General features: G+C 34.7%; 1 protein-coding gene across 1 annotated transcript; it reads right to left on the bottom strand.

The window, feature by feature from the left end:
• Nucleotides 1-1299: 1299 nt before the first annotated feature.
• LOC137940589 (uncharacterized) lies at nt 1300-8291 on the bottom strand. Its single transcript, XM_068785742.1, has 13 exons — nt 8115-8291; nt 7851-7945; nt 7674-7760; nt 7299-7431; nt 6754-7176; nt 3923-4065; nt 3618-3785; nt 3440-3530; nt 3192-3360; nt 2765-2875; nt 2574-2670; nt 1532-1660; nt 1300-1409 (listed from the first exon to the last, which is right to left on the bottom strand). The coding sequence occupies exons 1-12, from the start codon at nt 8289-8291 to the stop codon at nt 1561-1563; spliced, it is 1794 nt and encodes a 597-aa protein (XP_068641843.1). The 3' UTR covers nt 1300-1409; nt 1532-1560.
• Between the last annotated feature and the right edge of the window lie 9950 nt (nt 8292-18241).

Below are 18241 nucleotides of genomic sequence, written 5' to 3'. Positions count from 1 at the left end.
CTAGCCGAAGCTTTTTTGTTTGATCAAAATTTTCTTGTGTTTGTGCAGAATATAGGAATTAAGCATAAATGATTATACTCAATTTTAATCGACTAATGCTTCATCTTATAATTGATATCTATGTCTTTCCAAAAAGTCTCTTGGTTCAACACCATTGGAGAGAATCATTGGAATTGGTTGTCCTTGACTACTCACCTCTTACCTCTCTATTTTATATTTTATCATTTATAATACCTTTACTTCTCTTTGGTGTAGATATAACTAGGGGTGAACATGACCCTAACAGACCTGAAAACCTCGGGGATGAGTTTTAAGCTTCACGGGTTTGAAGAAAAAATCCAGACAGGTTTGAGGAGGAATGTGTTTTACCAAACCCGACCCGAACTCGACCTGACCACACTGAAATAACATGTCCTTTTTAAAATTAGCCATGAACCAAAGCACGAAAGGATCAGATATATGGAGACAGAGTTACAGGGACGGAGACAGAATTACAGGGACGGTGATCGGGCCAGGGTTTTAGGAACAATTGTTTTAGGGTTTGGGTTTGGGTTTGAGTTAAGTCAAGTTTTCAAACAGACTCTTCAGGGTGGGTCGCACAATATTGAAAGGTCCTAAAATGGTACCCAATACAAATGTGGGAATGACAACTAAAAGATTTGGGTCATTTAAGCTTCAAGTTTGAGCTGCCATCCATCCTTTACTGATATTGGTCTTAAAATGACAATAACAAAAACAAATTATGCCTACCAGTAACGAGCACTTAAATTATTGCTAAAGCACTCATATTGATATCAAGCAACTCACCATCCTTCGTGAAGGAAAGATTAAAAAATTTGAACGAAGATTATGAATTTAAACCGACCTTTCTATATACTCGCCTTTGCCATTTCCAGATCCACAGTCCAGAACACCTGATCTATGAAAGGTAGTAAGCAGAAATCAATGTACCATAAAAAGCTTGTTTAAATTAATTGGTTCATAATCACCTATGAAAGGTAATTATAATATTTTATGTCAACTAAAACCCTTTGTCCTCTCAATCTGCAATTTCATGAATCACCAGTAATGGATTTAAAAATCATATTTTCAAATGACAGCATCAAATAGCTTTTGTAATCACAGTTGCTATTTGTATCTATAAATAAACTATAAATGGAGTTGCATTACAACAGCTAACCCAAAATTCAAAATTCAGCCACCATGCCTTAAGGCAGTCCTAAAAATTAAGGACACCAAGTTACCAAAAGAAAGGGAAAAATCTGTTTCATTTTTCTTTCTTCTATATGAATGAACGATATAGTTGATTTTTTAATGAAAATTCACAGGTATCTATGAGCTTTTGTTAGCCATTGCCTTCATTTCTGCAAGCACGCAAAGGGTTCATCATCTCTAATCGAACCCATATCCTGCATTTTGATCAACAGTAATCCAACCAACTGGAATTAGTACATATTTATAGAGTGATAGTTCATGAAAGAATGATATCCAGCTGGGAAATAACCAGAGATTTAATTATGTCTCATCATACCTTAACTCTTCAAGGTCAAATATCTCATGTCAAGTAACAGGAGAATCATCACTTACAGGTTCATCGTTTACTGGATTATCACTCTCAGGCACAACCATGTTGCCGTTTTCCGATTGTTTTAGCATTTTTCTGCAAAACAAAAAGGAAGAAATAAATAATTAATGAGTTTGCTTGTCTATCAGCATAAATATAGGTAGAGAGCATAAGAACACTTGACAGCTCTCTACCATTTCTTTCGAAACTGAGCCACGTTGTTGCCAATAAAAGAAATCAACTAAAATAAGAAAAATATCAACTATAGAAATCATAATTAGCGGAGAGAAAAGAAAAAATGCTCTAATCAAGCTCAAAAAATCACACTGATCTCCATTAGATGCTCAGAAGATCATATGCCAAAAGTATAGTATTACAGTAAATCAACAAGCAATCATCACATCTTGATTCAAGGGTGATTCCCCCTTGCCTCTCATGTATTTTTTCTCAGAATTATTTTTGTTTCAATGATTTTGTGAAGGTAGGGTGTTCTCATTTGTCTCAGCCTTGCAGCATTAATCTCTTCTTAGTCCTGAATCATCTATTTTGAGAAGTATAGTTTTATACCTGAGGGATAGTTTGATCTTTTAATCTTTGAGAAAATAACTGCAATTGTCCTGCACTAGTCTAAGGTTCTAAAGTGTAATAGTTACTGTTTGGTGTGATGTGGCTCCATGATTTACTTCTAATTTGGGACCTAAGTGGCTGTTAGTGATAAATGACGTTTCTGACATGTAAACTGGTTTTAAGAGAATAACGAGGAGGGGTCTCAGGGAGCCTAATTTATTCTCCCTCTTTTCTGCAACTCTTTGCCTTCTCTTCACTTCTCTTATTTATTTAATTCTCTTTAATTTGATGATTTAATCACCTTTCACAATTCAAACACAACATGGGTTGTTTTCATGCCATGTACTCCATACCCTTTTAGAGTTCCTCACCATGACAATAATAATATGGTGTTGTTATTTAGTTAATAACTCAAAACAGTAGCCTGAAGGCTTTCACCCACCTTATAAAAGAAATATACTGCTCGACTTCCTTTTCATCTTCCATTTTATAGCCGTACCACTTATCTTCAGGTGTAACCACATCCTTATCTCCAACTTCTATTCAAAGAGAAAAATATGATAGAAAAAAAAAGTCAGTAATATAAAGCTCCTTTGGTTAACCAAAACTGAGAGTTATATGGTTAATGATAACCTTGGAGCATGATACAATGCTCATCAGAAGAACAGCTTTTCAACCTCCAAAATACTCGACCATTTTCATCCATTATAATGGGCTGTGTTCTTAGTGCATCTGCTTGTTTCACTGTAATTTGTTTATGAGAAAAACAAAACATCTGAATCAGTAACTGCACTTGAAAATAAAAATTTGGTACATTCCTAAGAGGCCAGGAAAAACACTAAATTATAATAAAAAAAGAAGTGAAATCTTGTTAAATTTGTTGATAAGATTTTAAGTAGCATTACCCAAAACTGATGGTCTTTGAGAATAAGATGGATCAGGGACGATCACACCTCAAAAACCCATTAAAATAAGCAATGTCATGAAATGACTGCATGTGGTTAGATAATTAGCTGAGTGTACTGTAATAAGAACAGAAAACAACAAGCTGATGACATACTTTTGGGAACCATGCCCATTGCTTCAAGCTTCTCCACATAAGCTTTCTCTGCCTCACTTTTTATTTCAGAAACCATATTCTCATGCTCAGAAATTGAAAGAGAATCACCATTTTTGGACAGAATCGCTTGGGCTAATTCATCCTTTAGCTTTTGCTTCAAAAGCTTCTCCTGAAATAATGAAAGTCTTTTAGGTATAAGCACCTCTTTAAATGAAAAACAATTTCTCCTTGATAGCAATAGTTAAAACCTTTTCTTTTGCAGCAATAACTTTTTTCTTTGCTCCCTTATTTCTTTCAGTAAACTCTGTAGTTGCTTTTTCAATCCAACTCCTCATGTCTCTATAGAAGGAAAGCTGTAATTAGATGCTATTGCTGAAGAATAAGACAGTATCTAAATCATAACCCAAAAAGTTTAGACTCACTTACTCAGAGCCAAGAGCCTCATCACAAAGGAAATTCAAGACCCTCAGTTTTTGAGATGAATCTAATTCATCATACTGAATTGGACCATTGTTTTTACAAAATGACAAGTATTTAGAGGCCTGTTCAAATTCGGAGATCCATTTCTCAAGAATTTCCTTCCATGAATTACCACTGTTTGGCAAACAAATTGCATGATCAGAAAACTGGGCCACCACCACAAATAAACACTAAAAAAGAATAAAATTATTTCTATTTCAAATGATTGGACTATTACTTTCAATAAAAAAGGACTAAGTTAAGAGTATTACTCTTCTTCTGGGTTCATCTTTAGCACTGATAACAATTTCACATGAAACTGAACTGTTGAAGAATATAACCCCCCACGCCCAAGTCTTCCATTCATCATCTCCCGAAGAACTAATTCTGCTTGACCTTTCTCCAGATCGAAGAACTATAGAAAAAATAAAAAACCCTTAAAAATAAGTCTAGGCAAGGAGAACATAACGGAGTGAGAAAAGGAAATATAGATGAATAAATTCAAATTAAATGCACTCGTGAATAATGAAGTTGCTACATTAAATCACGTGTTTTGCCAAAAAAGAGAAAAAATTAGAATGGTGGTTACCAAATAAAGTTGTACAAATGAACTTAATTAGTTAAATCGGAAGTATCAGCTCTAAAGAGATTTACCAAATTGTAGAACAACAGAGAAGTGTTATCTCAGCATAACAAAACATATTTGAAGGCTTAGAAATGCAACTGAAAAAACTAATTTCATGAGTTATACAGCTCAACCCAATCAGCAGAGGCCGTCTCACTGAGATATCTTGATCGCCAAAATCAAAGACGTACACATATATGTTACACCTTGTTTTTTTTATTATTTTAATAATTTTGTTAACCCAGGACAGGATGTTATGGTCTGAGATGCGATGCGTCTCATCTAACATGTCTCGAATTTTCGGGTATGGGAATGTCTCGGGACAGAACACCCACACTTCAGTCCCATATGAATGGCCTTAATAATGATATCATTACCAAGGATCGTTCAGTTAAATCGTTTCTCATATTTGGTAGGCCTACTCACTATAGTTATTTTTTTTGTTTCTGTTAGTCTTGGGGTATTACATTGAGAAAAGGAAAGAGCAGAAGTGATGGTGTATAACAGAAAGTTAACAGAATCTTAACTACTTTTACGTTATTAAAAGAGACTCAGAATTGACTACCTAACTTCTACTCTCTACGGAACATTCTAACAGAAATCTTTCGCATTTCCAGGAAAGGAATATCATAAATGAGAAGCTTTTCTGACTTTACTCTATCAACCATTTAATTCTATATCATCTTCCTTGATTCTACTTTGTTTGATCCGTCACACCCTTCTTCAAGCCTTTGTGTACCACTTCCACCCACATCCTTCTTGACATCCTCAGTTTCCTGTTGATCCATCAATCAATATCAACAAATTTTGCTCACCATTGCACTAGGAGGTTTCCAACCACAGGCCCTAACTTTCTCAAACAACTTTTTAGCCTTTCACCCTTTGGTGCTACTCTTTATCAACCTCTAAAATGTTGGTTGCATTTTTTCCATCTTTGCTCCACATACATCTCAATATTCTCATCTTTTCAATTTCTTCTTCTGTAGATGCTACATTAAAACTTCACTAATTATGATTTGGGAGTAATTTTCTTCTATACTCCCAATATCCATGTGAAAGGCAAACAATTAGGTATATTACAATCCCACTAGTAATGTCATTTTTTATAAATTAAAAAGTTGAAATCCAGCCAAACCAAGTTTACTTGCAAATAAACAAGAAGGAAAGGGAAAATGATATGTTAATTCCAAATAATTTGCAGATGTAGAACAATTATTAAAAAAGTAATCTATAATTACTGGCTTCAAAGAGTTGAATAAATAAATGTGAACTAGGCACCTTTAGCTCGATGGCCACACGGAGGAGTTTTTAGCGTGAGGTCATGGGTTCAAGTCTCATAGGGTATAAGTTTCAACATTAAAAAATAAAATAAAATAAAATAAAATGAACAAACGCACCTACTTCAGACTCAAATTATTTTTGTCATACAAAATTTTTTATGTGCCAAGTCCCAAACATGCTACACATTGGCATCTACAATGGGATACAGCTTTCCTAAACTCTAAAAATGAGAAAATTGGTTCATAGCCTGTTCTATCCCAAATTAAGCTTTTATTTCTGGTGTTGGTTTGTTGGGGGGTGGGGGGTTTGGTCTTGGAAAGTCCTACAGAAGGAAAGGGGAGCAGTAAGCTTGTGTTATGAACATTCTAGACACACACACACACACACACACACACACACACACACACATATATATATATATATGTTTGTATATATGTATATCGGTCTCAAAATGTCGCATAACAAAAAAGGAATGACAAATCCTTTTGTGAAAGATGACATAACAAATGAAGGAATGGTCTCAATCGCCTTGCAAAATAAAGGTCTACTCTAACTTCCTTTTTTCTTATACAGATATCTTTGTCATGGAATAATCAGATATAAACTTTCTATAATAGATAAATGTTGACCAGATTTGTGAGTTCCGTAAAATTTTTACTCCATTTCTCTGTTGTTAAACTTGATCTCTCGGGTTGCCTAGGTGTATTTGGTCTCTGAGTTTTTTGGTGAATTTTATCCTAGGTTTTTTAGTAGGTGGGCAGACTTTTCCTTTTCTCTAATGAAGTCTTTTACTATTCTTTTGGTGAACTGTTTAATTCTAGTAATTCACTTTTTTCAAAAAAGAAAGAACTGTTTTAATATTAGATATATGGATTTAATGCTAGCATACATGATTATTAAACAAGTAAAAAAAAATTAACCAGTTTAATGATGATAATGAGGTGTTCTCTTTTAATAGCTAGACAACCAACTTGCCTTGCATTCTACACTAGTTAATTGCAAGGAAGGTCATGGCCACCCAAGAAAAATATTCTTCCAACATAATCATGCATAAAACAATAAAGAGAAGTTACCAAATTTTGCACCATATCTTTTTATATGAAAATCACCTTACAGCTATGAGCATCAAGTAAATCCATTCATGCAAGAAATAGTTGTTTCTGCTGAAGCTAAACAAAGTTTAACTTTGAATTTTACCTCGCCAAATGCATTACAAAATTCAAGAAACTGCAGAGCCGGTCCCACATCTTCTGAAGGTAACTCGACACCAGCTACAGTTAATAAATCATTCTTTTGAGGTAATGTGACTACGGCAGTAACATCTTTACAAGAAGATTTACTATTACGTAACAGTTTTGAGCTATCCACAGGCTTTGATGAACTATTATCTTTGATATTCCTGCTGGATTCTTTACTGTCAATTGCAAAATTCTCTTCTTTAAATTCTGCTGCCGACCTGCTGTTGTGTTCACTGTTATCATCAATGACATTCCTATCACCATCATCCAATCTCAGTTTCTTTTGAACCCTTTTCTCATTTAACTTCGAGTTGTCATCTGCTTCTTTATGAGGTGAACTGGTGTTCTCTTTTCCATTTTTTCTTTTCTCTGGCACTAGCCCCTGTAGAAATCCATTAAGCACGACAATTATAACTCTAGAGAACATAGCACTGCCAACATATGAGCAGAGGAAACAGAAGAAAATAAATAAATAAAAATAAAAATAAAAATAAAAAAATGGACCTGGCTAAGCACATTGTCTTTGATGGTCACAACATCAGGACCCTGTACGTCAAGAAGTTCATGTACAGAAGAAAACCCATATTGTTTTGCCGCATGCACAAGTATTCCTGTTGGCTTATGTCCCTTCTTTTTCCTACAAAACAAGGTTTTGGGCGATATTTGATAGAAAAATTGGAACAAGAGCGACACAACGATTTTGAAAGATTTAAAAAAAGTACCAAATTTACTTCCACATGAGTCCTCCCCGATTTAGATGATAAATTTAAAATCTCTAAATGCTAATCCTTTCTTTTATTATCTGAAGCAGAAGCTTTAGATTGCAAGTGAAGTCGCTATGAAGTTATCGTTCTAATAAGAATGTTGTCAATTGCTTACATGCACAGACTGCAGTTACATATTCCTCTGCATTTAGGGCACAACCAATCAGTTAAGGCAGCAACCTCCTCCACGTTCTCTCCGTACCTATTGTAGAGTAAGCTTAAGGTGCTCAATTTGCTAAAATGATAATGGATCGAGAAAGAAAGTTACTATAACCGGAAATCTGAGAGTTACCTATTGAGAAGACATTTGCGGCATATATTTATACAACAGCACCGCTTGCCTACTCTGGTGCATGAGGCCGCCAAGTCTCTCGTCTTCTGCCGGCACTGTAACCGAAAAGGAACGAGTATTTACACAAATTTCTTCATAACAAGACGCACAAGAAACCGTTCAGTCATCGAAAATTGACAGTTTTTGCTCGAGGCAATGCGAAGAGAACCGACGATCCACGAATCGCAGACTGAAATGACATTCCATAGAGAAAAAAATGAATACCTGGTGGCAACTCTTCCCGTTTTGTGAATCATTATTCCTACTGCCAACTTTGCGAACTCGAGAAGAATTGCCGGCTTTTTCCGGTGGAAGATCGACCTTGTCATTTTCAGAAATATCCACTTTCTCGTTGGTCGGAGTTGTGTCGGGCAGGGAAGAAGCGGGAGGAGAGACAGCCATGGCCCAAAAGTAGACAAGAGCAAGGGAGCAGAGAGTTTCAGGTGGAAGTACGGTTTCCGTTCTTGGCTTTTATTTGTTCCGGCAGGCGCGAGGCTGGACAGAGTGTGTATTTTTGGGATTTTGTCCTAAAGTGGATTTCGAAAATTACTTCCCGCGACAGATGGAAGGCGCCACCTCAACACTTCGTCTCTGTTCAGTGTTCGTTACATCGTTAACGCGTTTTGGAAGCAGCTTTTTCGGCAGCTGTACGACGCCATACGTTAAATGATCCTCGGCGCTTGCCATCTTTAGCTCCTTCCTCATTTTTAACGATGGTGCGTCATCAAACTACACCTGAGAAAAGCTTACAGGCGGAGACTGGACGGGACGATAAAAGGAAACCGTCGCACGCGAAATTAATTAACGAAAAATAATAAAACTTATTTCCTCATTGATATTTTTACAATAAATTTATTTGTTTTACACTATTATAAAATTCACACCATTGATTGTATTAGATTCAATGAGATCCGGGATGACTTTGCTAACCGCCTGATCCTGCTCCATGTGCTATATAACTCTCCCCTATACGCATGGCAGGGGAGAGGGAGGAGCATTTTTCCTCCTGTTCTTATAAAAATGATATTATAGTGACATTATACCATATCAACCGACTAAGTTACCTTGCTAGATCATCCCATATCAATTTAGAATCTTGCTAGTCACGGACATAAAATATGATCAATCATAGTAAACTCATTGATCGATCATACTTACACTCTATAGTTAGAGGAAATTCTGATTGATCGATCCTCTGTTAATGATCGATCAACTTAATTTTTTTGGACTAATGATAACTTGTTGATCGATCAGTCCATTGATCAATAAGTCACGTCCTAATAGAAAAAAAATAGTTGTTATGATCGATTGATCGTTCAATCACTTTATAGTTATCGATCAATCAACATTCTGATATTTAAAAACACGTAAAAAAGGCTAGTTTGGCTTGGGGAGGTTGTAAATACCCCACCAAATCACACACGGAGAAGTTAATTTTTATTCTCAAAGGCTTGCAATTCTTCTCTAAAAGTATTTTCGAGTGAAAGATAGTTACACACTTACATTATCTTTCCTCTACCTATCCTTGTATTTCACATTAGTCAATCTCCCATATACTACCTTTCCTTAAAATGAAGCCGAAATCTCTTTATGTAATTCCATCTAATAGAGCTTTTTAAAAATAGTGAAATTTCCCAAGACGGTTCCTCGGCAATGAATACCAATAGGGGAACATCGATAACAAAAAAATATCTTGTCTCCTTTGGTGAGTGCATGATTATTTTACTTTAAAATTGCCTTATCGCATAATTTTTTATTACATGCACCACTTAGTTTTAACTTGAAATTCTAAATTCACCCCCTCTTCATAAACTACCTTGTTGTTGTATTAAAAATGTAGTTTTCTCCAATGCCGAGGATAAAATGGGTCATCAACAAATAAACTTGTTCTGGTTTGAAATTCTATGGGATAAATTATAGAATTGGCAAATTTTGACCCGACTTATAATTGGATTCCATCTAACCCAGTACCTGCCCCAAATTATAAATGGGTTGGGTATGGGAAGATTTCATCATAAATCGATTAAATTAAACTAATTGGGTTCAAGTTTGACACAAAGACTCAATAAGTCTTAATGTAAAACAACAAAAATTGAACCATAATGGTCGGATTCAATATACTTAAACTACACCAAATATTTTATTCTTTTACTTTTTATTATTGAAAACAATTTATTCACTAATAAAATTATTTCATAAAATTCATATTCTTTAATTTTAATAAGTTCATATATGTTGTCATATTTTATGAAGTTTTCAATATTTAAATAGGCTAACTTGCAACCAATTGAAATCACCAGAGGTCAAGTACATGTTTATATGATTTTATACTTGTTTAATATATGGATCGAGTTTGGGTCATATGTTTAATCTTTTAAATTGACCTGACCAAATTCGACCATTGCCATCCTTTGATAAATTCTTTAAAGATTGCTAGTCTATTAAAAAATCACTTAGAGGAAGTTTATCATGATAGTAAAATGTTTACCCTTTAAACATGTTCAAACATGCTAGTCCAGGAAAGAACACTGGGGTCGGTCCCTTTTGATCACATAAAAAATTGTATCTGAGACCAATTAAATAAGGACACATGTCTTGTACATCCTTCACATTTAATCCAAATGGACAAGTTGGAAAGTTAATTCATGGACTAATAAGAACTCAAGTCCCCATTGCCAAGGGATTAGAATTTACACCTCTGCATCAAGACACAAAATCAAAATTGACATGTTTTTAAGTAAAGATCACAATCTAAAAACATATTTGTAATTCATACCATATGATATGAATTATGAGTCATTGATTTATTTTTTTATTTTTTTGGTTAAAACATTTTGAGCCCTTGATTTAGTATGAGAGAGTATGAGTCATACATAACCCACTCAATAACACTTATTGGATTGTGAGGAATATTCTTAGTATAGTCATTAAGTAGATCCCTCTTCACACCAAATTGTGAAGGCCTCACATGAGTGTCTTAGGACTTATTCATTCACATGTGCATTCCTTTATATTTAATGGGGTCTACCTAATGACAGTGGCTTATGCTGTAAATTCAATGACCATTATGAGGGTATCTTTTCAAAATTATGGTTAGAACCAAATAACTTAATTTAAATTGCAAAGATTAATTTTTTTTAAAGAACATTACAAGAGCATGCTAAATTCAAATTGACATCCATGGTTTTAGGTATACATTTTCACCTATTTAAATAGCCTATAAAAAAATCTTTTTATGGTTTTGCCAAGTTTCATTTAAGAGAAAAAAAAGTATCTTCTTAGTCTTGTTTTCCCTTATTGTTTTACACTTGTCTCTCTTTTCTCTTGTTTTTAGTCCCATAGTCCCATAGTCCCATTTCTCACTGTTTTCCATTTTCTTTCTCTATTATCCATATTAAGTTTATAAATCAAGCTTTAGAAATTTTATTTGAAATATTGAATAAATGTATAACTACACATATATTTGCTTTATCTATTTATCTATTAGTAGATTCCTATATATCAATATGTTACAATATTTTGAACTATTATATCAAAAAGGAATACAGATCTAAGCCCATCTAAGTTAGGTTAATCCAAATTTTAATTTAACCATTAACTTTGTTGTGAGATTGGGTGTATTTTGGTAATTATGGGGACCACCCACTTCTCCTATTTTATCCCATGTTCATTTAATTGTCCTCTCCTATTTTCTCTCTTGTGATCATGTTTTCCCTGCTAAAGATAAATAAAAAAGAAAGAACATCTACTACTTGATAAAAAAAGGTTGAATTTTTCTTCTCTCTTCCTTTCTTTGTTCTCCCATTCACTTCTTCTTCCTACTTTTTCTCATATATTTCTTCCAAATTTTAATTTTATAGGTTACTTGAGAAATTTTAACATGAAATTAGAGCGGTGAAGATGAAACGAACGAATGTTGTTCTCCTAACGTATTTTTTCTCTTTCTCTGCCTCTCCCACCCATACTAAACTAAGAGGAGATTAGCCAGTTTGGTCTAGTACTTTATGTAATCAAGAGAGTTCTTTCCCTTTCTCTCTCTCTCTCATGCTAGTTTGATGGATTAAAAAGACCTAGGGCAGCCATGGTGGTGGTGCTTTTTTCTTGTGGTTTATGGTTGTTGTTTGATTTTCTTGGATGGGTTTTTATAAATTATGAATGGTCGACCTTAGTTCTATGTATAGAATAGATTGAATGGTTGAAGTCTCATATCAAAGTTGATTTTTCGTTCATTTTGTTGATGAATGTTTTTTAATTAATCGAAGGTAGGATTTGATTAATTATACTTTCTTGGAGGCTTGGATCTTTGAACTGCACAACAAGGGGCCAAACTTAATTCCCAAACCTTGTGCACATTGCGGTGCCAAAGAAGACAGAGGAACTCAAGGTGGTGGTTTCTTCTTCCGCAAGTGGTTCTACTTCTGTGCCTTTGGTCCGAGATGAGATTGTTTGTCTTATTTGTTAGTTGTACTCCAGACTTGATGGACAATCACTATCTCCCTCCATTGCCTTAGCTTGATCAAGTATTATTTCTTCTGCTTATTTTGTTACTACACCTAGGGGTGGCATTGAGCCGAGCCAAGCCCGAACTTGAGCCTCAACATACATTTAAAACTTTTCAAAATATATATATCGAATAAAATGTATATAAAATTATGTATACATTTTACATAAAATTTAGCATGACCTCTACATAAAATTGGGCATAACCTCTACTTAAAATTGATCATAATCTATATATATAATATTTGTATAAAATTCAGTATGACTTCTACTTAAAATTGGGCATAATCAATATACATAATACCTGCATAAACACTCCATAAAATTGTCTATACGTTCCATCGATACTCCATGAAATTATTTATACACTCCATACACTGCATAACATTATAAATAAACTCCATATAATAATCAAACACAACAAAATTAAATGAAATATCATTATCAATTTACAATCAGCCAAATAAAAATTATAAATCTTTTAAATAAAATCTTATTACTATTAGGGACTTACTAGAAAATTACAAGAAATATTTTAAATTTTTCTTAGGAAAGTTAAATGGACCTCTTATGGCTTTTTCTAAGGAAATAAATAAAATTAATAATTAATCTAATATATTATTATACTTATCGATAAATTTTTAATCACATAAAATGTCAAACACAAAATTGCTATGAAAATTGTCTCATGCTCAAAGTATTATATCAACTGTCAAATACTTATTCAAAATTTTTCTATATGGTTTTCTAACCCATCTTGGCAAGAAAATCTTACTTAGAAAATTATATGATTTTTTAAAAAGAATTTATAATTAGAAAAATATTTTGAAAAAACATGAGGCACTAATGGTCCCTATATTTCTACTAAAAATGTCTTTTCAATATTTATTGAAAAAACCACTAATAGTCTATAGAAACGTATTTCTATTAAAATATCTTTTCAATTTCTTTAAGAGCCATGAGAAAGGGACAAAGAGTTTTTTTTTTCCTTGTTTATGATCTCGCCCATAGGGGTGGCTTTGAATAAATTATATGTAAAATTATGCATACATTTTTAAAAAATATAATGATAGGGGAGGTTTAGGATTGAATAAATTTCTAGGGAAATAAATAAAAATTAATAATTAATCTAATGTATTATTATACTTATCGATAAAATTTTAATTAAATAAAATATCAAACAAAAAATTACAATGAAAATTGCTTCATGCTAAAAGTATTACAACATCAACTGTTAATATACTTATTCAAAAAATTTCTATACAGTTTTCTACCCCTTCTTGGTACGAAAATCTTACTTAGAAAATTATATGATTTTTAATAAAAAATTCAATTAGAAAAATATTTAAAGAACAATGAGACACTAATATTTTATAGAAACTTATTTCTATAAAATTTATTTTAAATTTTTTCGAGAGGAAAAAGTTTTTTTTTTTTTTTTACTTTATGATCTCGCACGTGCGATCATCTTCGCACGGGGGAGGGGGAGATTATTTCTCCCCGAATTTCTCCCCTGAAGTTAGGTTCTGGTTTTCCACCGAGACGACGCAGAGGGAAGGGGGTTATGACACTGGGGAGGACCTGTCATCGGGGACAACGGCTGCGACGGAGGCGGTAGTGAAGGAAGCGGTGGTGACAGAAATAGAGGCGATGGCGAGGAGAGGAAGAAATCGAACGGACGGCCACAGAGGCGGCCAGCGAGCAACTACGACGACGGTAGAGACGACCGGCGAACAGCTGCGACGGCGGTAGAGGCGACGACAACAGCCGACGGGAAGGACTCGAGGGGAGGAAAAAATTTTCCCCCCTCGCTCTCGATCTGCTTCCGCTCCCGCTTCCAATCCCGATATCGATTCTGACTCACCTCGAGCCTGCTTGCGAGCCGACGAACTGAACCTGGCTTCGGTTGAGCTCAACTCGTTAAGGTAAATGAGCCGATTTCGGTGCTCGAGCTCGATAGATAACGAATCGAACTGAGCCGGTACCGAGCCTAACTCAAGCCGCTCGCCAGCTGGCTCGGTTCGAAGCCACCCCTAACTACACCCTCTTCAATCAAAACCACAAATGTTTCTCTTTTTTCTAGTTTTAGAAAGGGACACATTTGTGTGTCAAATCTTAACTGGATGTCTAGTTAGCATGTTCCAAAGTTCACCAATAATTTATAATCCGTTAATAGTCTTGTTAAGTCTTTGAATTGTTTAGTCATATGTATTCCTTCTTATTATGCTATCTAGGATCTATAGACAAAGCAACAAATTGGACTTGGTACCTTTTCCGAATATGTTAAGTTCATTTCTTTGGATTGTTATGAATATGAAGTCAACGAGCTTGATAAATGGACCAGGTTTGTCCACTAGATGTAGTATGAAACCTTTTGAATTTAGAGTTTTTACCAAAATAACAGTTTCAAAAAACATATCTTGAAAAACAACGATGCCATGAACTTATTTTAAAAAATACCGAACTTTGACAGGTCAACTATACATGTGTACAGTCAAATGTGACACGTAAGCTTTGGTTGCTTACGTGTTGCCACATCAACAATGTAACGTGAGTAGATTAAAACATAAGCTGCTACGTTATTATCCCGACACATCAGCTACCACGTAAGCTTCCATGTCATTATTTATTACCATTTTTTGCCCTGTCATCTATGGCCTCATAAGCGCCCACCACGTAAGCCCTCACTTATGTTTTTCAATCTAATCTCTTCCTCGATCTTTCTCCTCGCCTCTCGTCTCGGCCCCTCTCCTCTCGCCGCTCCCCTGCTGCCGTCGCACGGCTTCGGCCGCTCCCCTGATGCCACTACTCGGCCTCGCCCTCACCCTCGATGCCCCCCTGTCAACCGCTCTCACTTCGTCTCAGCCTCATCTCTCATTCTTCTTCTCCGTTCCCCTCTGTTCATCCTCTCGCCTCCCCTTTCTCAAAATTGAAAACTATCATTTCATCTCTTCATCGCCTCCACTCTCAAAACTGAAAAATATCATTTCATCTCTTCCCCTCTCTCAAAACCGAACCCTATAATTTCCTCTCAGCGCCCCCTCTCTTAATACCCTATTATTTCACTCCCTCGCCACCCTTCTCTCAAAACCGAAGCCCCACTCACCCTCCTAACCCGAATTTGAAATTTAGAAGTTGATTTAGCAGGGTGATTTTCTAGGGCGTTTATTAATTGAATCTAATTACTGTGTTTTATATTAATGTTGATTTGAATTTAGGTGTTTAATTACTATTTTTTTGTGATTTAATATTTTATTTCTGATTTTATGTTAATGAAATTTCTGTCAATTGCAGATAAATTAAAATTATTGTAAAGTTTAATTTTAGTTTATGGATTTTTTGTATAATTTTCTGTATTTTAGTTTATGGATTCATATGCCATTGAGTGTTGTATTTTCTAAAGTTGCTAGTTTAATTTTAGTTAATTTTGTTTAATTTTCTGATTTATGAAGTTGCATTTTACTCTATTGAGATAAGATTTGCAGGATTTTTAGTTGCTAGTTGTTAAATAAATTTGAAGTGTCATGGAATGATCATTCTGTGTGGTGAGGAGCTTTGGGTGTTATAAATATCCACCACATGTTTTTTTTTGTTTTTTTATGTTTTTTTATGTTTGCCCTAGTTACTAGGATGGGTACAAATTCTGATTAAGAGTAGGTTGGGTAATGGAAAGTGGGTTGAGTCCATTAGCCAACGAAACCCGACCCCCATCACTGACGAGGTACGGTTCGTAGTAACTGCGAAGTCATATGGGGCTCTACCAGGGGTGTTCGATGAATTTGGACTTAGGTGTGTTTTTGCATTGTTAGGACTAGTCATCTATTATAGAATTAGTTCGATTAATTTTTAATTGTTGTTGAATGTTGTTGAATAATTTTGAAGTATAATGGAATGATTTTGCCAAGTGGGGAGGAGATTCGGGTGTTATACATAACCACCACATGGTATTTTTTTTGTCTATGTTTTATTGAGTTTCCATGAGTCCCTAGGGATGGGTAGAGAATCTGATTAAGAGTAGGTTGGGTTCAGTTCAAACTAGGCTGAGTCGCTTGCATGGTCATCCATTAGCCAATGAAGCCCGACCCCCATCACTAACGAGGTACGGTTCGTAGTGACTGCGAAGTCATATGGGGCTCTACCAGGGGTGTTCGGTGAATTTGGACTTAGGTGTGTTTTTGCATTGTTAGGACTAATCATAAAAATTAAAACTTAGATAATTTTTTGCATAAATAAACTCTTACTAATTTATGTAGTTTTTATAGATAATATGGCGTCAGTTGTTAGGTTCTTTTGTCGATACAATGGAAAACTGAAGGATATTTTGATAGTTATGATGGAGATCAATCACAAATGAAAAGGATTGCAGTTTCAACTAAGTTTACTGAGTTCTTAGTAATGATGTACAGATTCACGGGGTGGGATGGTGATATTCATTATATGGTTAGCTGCTTTTTTTTATTCCATGTTAGCAGAATACATTTGACAAAAAACTAAGAAAGAGACATGATTATTGTTCAATTTCTATGCTTTGTTTTAAAAAAAAAAAACTTAAATGGCTTTGTCAACTTTTGAGATAATTCACTTTTAAATAGCTACATCCAATGTCTTTTCAAATTAGGTCAAGCTGCTTCTTGAAATGCTTGTAAAGAAATGTGGTCTTAATGCTTGTAAGGTTTGTCTTGTTTCAGGAAATGTTGGCTAGTGTTTTTGAGCATTAAAAATGAGAACAAATCAAAGTGGATACCGGAAGATAACTGTCTTTGTATTTTCAGTTTAATGAATTTCAGAAACTCCACAACTTCGCTTGTTTGGTAGGAAATATAAGTATGTGCCCTTGAATTTGATCATTTTCAGTCATTATGGACGAAAACTGTCTTGAAAAAATGGCTAAACATCAGAACCAGAGTCGATGAGTTTCATTGCGATAACACTGTAAAAGGTGAGTACTCTCTCTCCCTCTTTTAAATTTTTTGTTGTAATGGAAGTCACGCTAGTTTCATGGTCCCTCACTTTCATGCCTTAATGTTCTTTTTATTTTTCAGAACAAAGAAGGAAGAGTTGTTCCGACAAAGACCGATACGTTTATCTAAATGAAGATATTTCAGGCAAGGCCCTTTGTTATAATCAGACAAAAGAGTGGAATCAGAATTTTAATATTCTTTGACATTTTGATGTCAAATTATTTATTAATATATGACTTTCCATTGATCATATTTAGAGCTTTCAAATTAAGAAAAAAAGATTGAAAACTGTGTGCAGATTGGTAATGGGTGGATAGACTTGGAGACAGACTAGAATGGTTTTGAAGATTATGCACGGAGTCATGCAATGATATCATATGAGAGTCACATGGAGATTTTAATTTTTCTCTTATTGATGAAACTATTTGGCAAAAGGATGACTCTGATGATGAGGAAAAGGAGTGTCGCCACGACAAACATCACCACCATCGCAAACATTATGATGATGAATGAGCTACGTGTACCTTTGGCTGTTGATACTTGAGACAACTTTTAAACTTGTTGAATGCATAATTTTATCTTGCTAAATAAATGAAGTTTGTCCTCTATGTTGGGTTTGCTTTACAGCTTGAGTCTATTTGGTTTGTCTTCCATGAAGGTTGTTAGAAAAACTGGGTGTGCTATAACTAGGTTCAAGAAATGTAATTTCAGTCTTTCGAACCCATGTCAAATATGTTGGGACGCCATGGCTCCAATTAACGATCTCTTTGACATCATTGTACAACATTTACTTTCCCTTGTGCCTTGACCACAACTTAACATTTTTTGCTTCGATGCTTCCATCGAGGGCTTTAAACCTAAAAATTTATCAATACAGTTAATAAATATTTT

The sequence above is a fragment of the Aristolochia californica genome, unplaced genomic scaffold (assembly GCF_029961685.1).
Source record: "Aristolochia californica isolate CCGP_79_NKW_82.1479 unplaced genomic scaffold, dmAriCali1.0.hap1 SCAF_9, whole genome shotgun sequence".
In the NCBI taxonomy this organism is placed as follows: Eukaryota; Viridiplantae; Streptophyta; class Magnoliopsida; order Piperales; family Aristolochiaceae; genus Aristolochia; species Aristolochia californica.
This window is presented reverse-complemented; position numbering and strand designations above follow the sequence as displayed.

What these genes read in the sequence shown, in the direction of transcription:
- LOC137940589 (XM_068785742.1), bottom strand. Translation starts at nt 8,291, where the DNA reads ATGGCTGTCTCTCCTCCCGCTTCTTCCCTGCCCGACACAACTCCGACC. An exon ending in TTTGTAATGCATTTGGCGAG is followed by an intron (nt 4,066 to 6,753) that starts GTAAAATTCAAA and finishes TTTTTTCTATAG; the next exon opens with TTCTTCGATCTGGAGAAAGG. An exon ending in CAGTATATTTCTTTTATAAG is followed by an intron (nt 1,661 to 2,573) that starts GTGGGTGAAAGC and finishes TTTGTTTTGCAG; the next exon opens with AAAAATGCTAAAACAATCGG.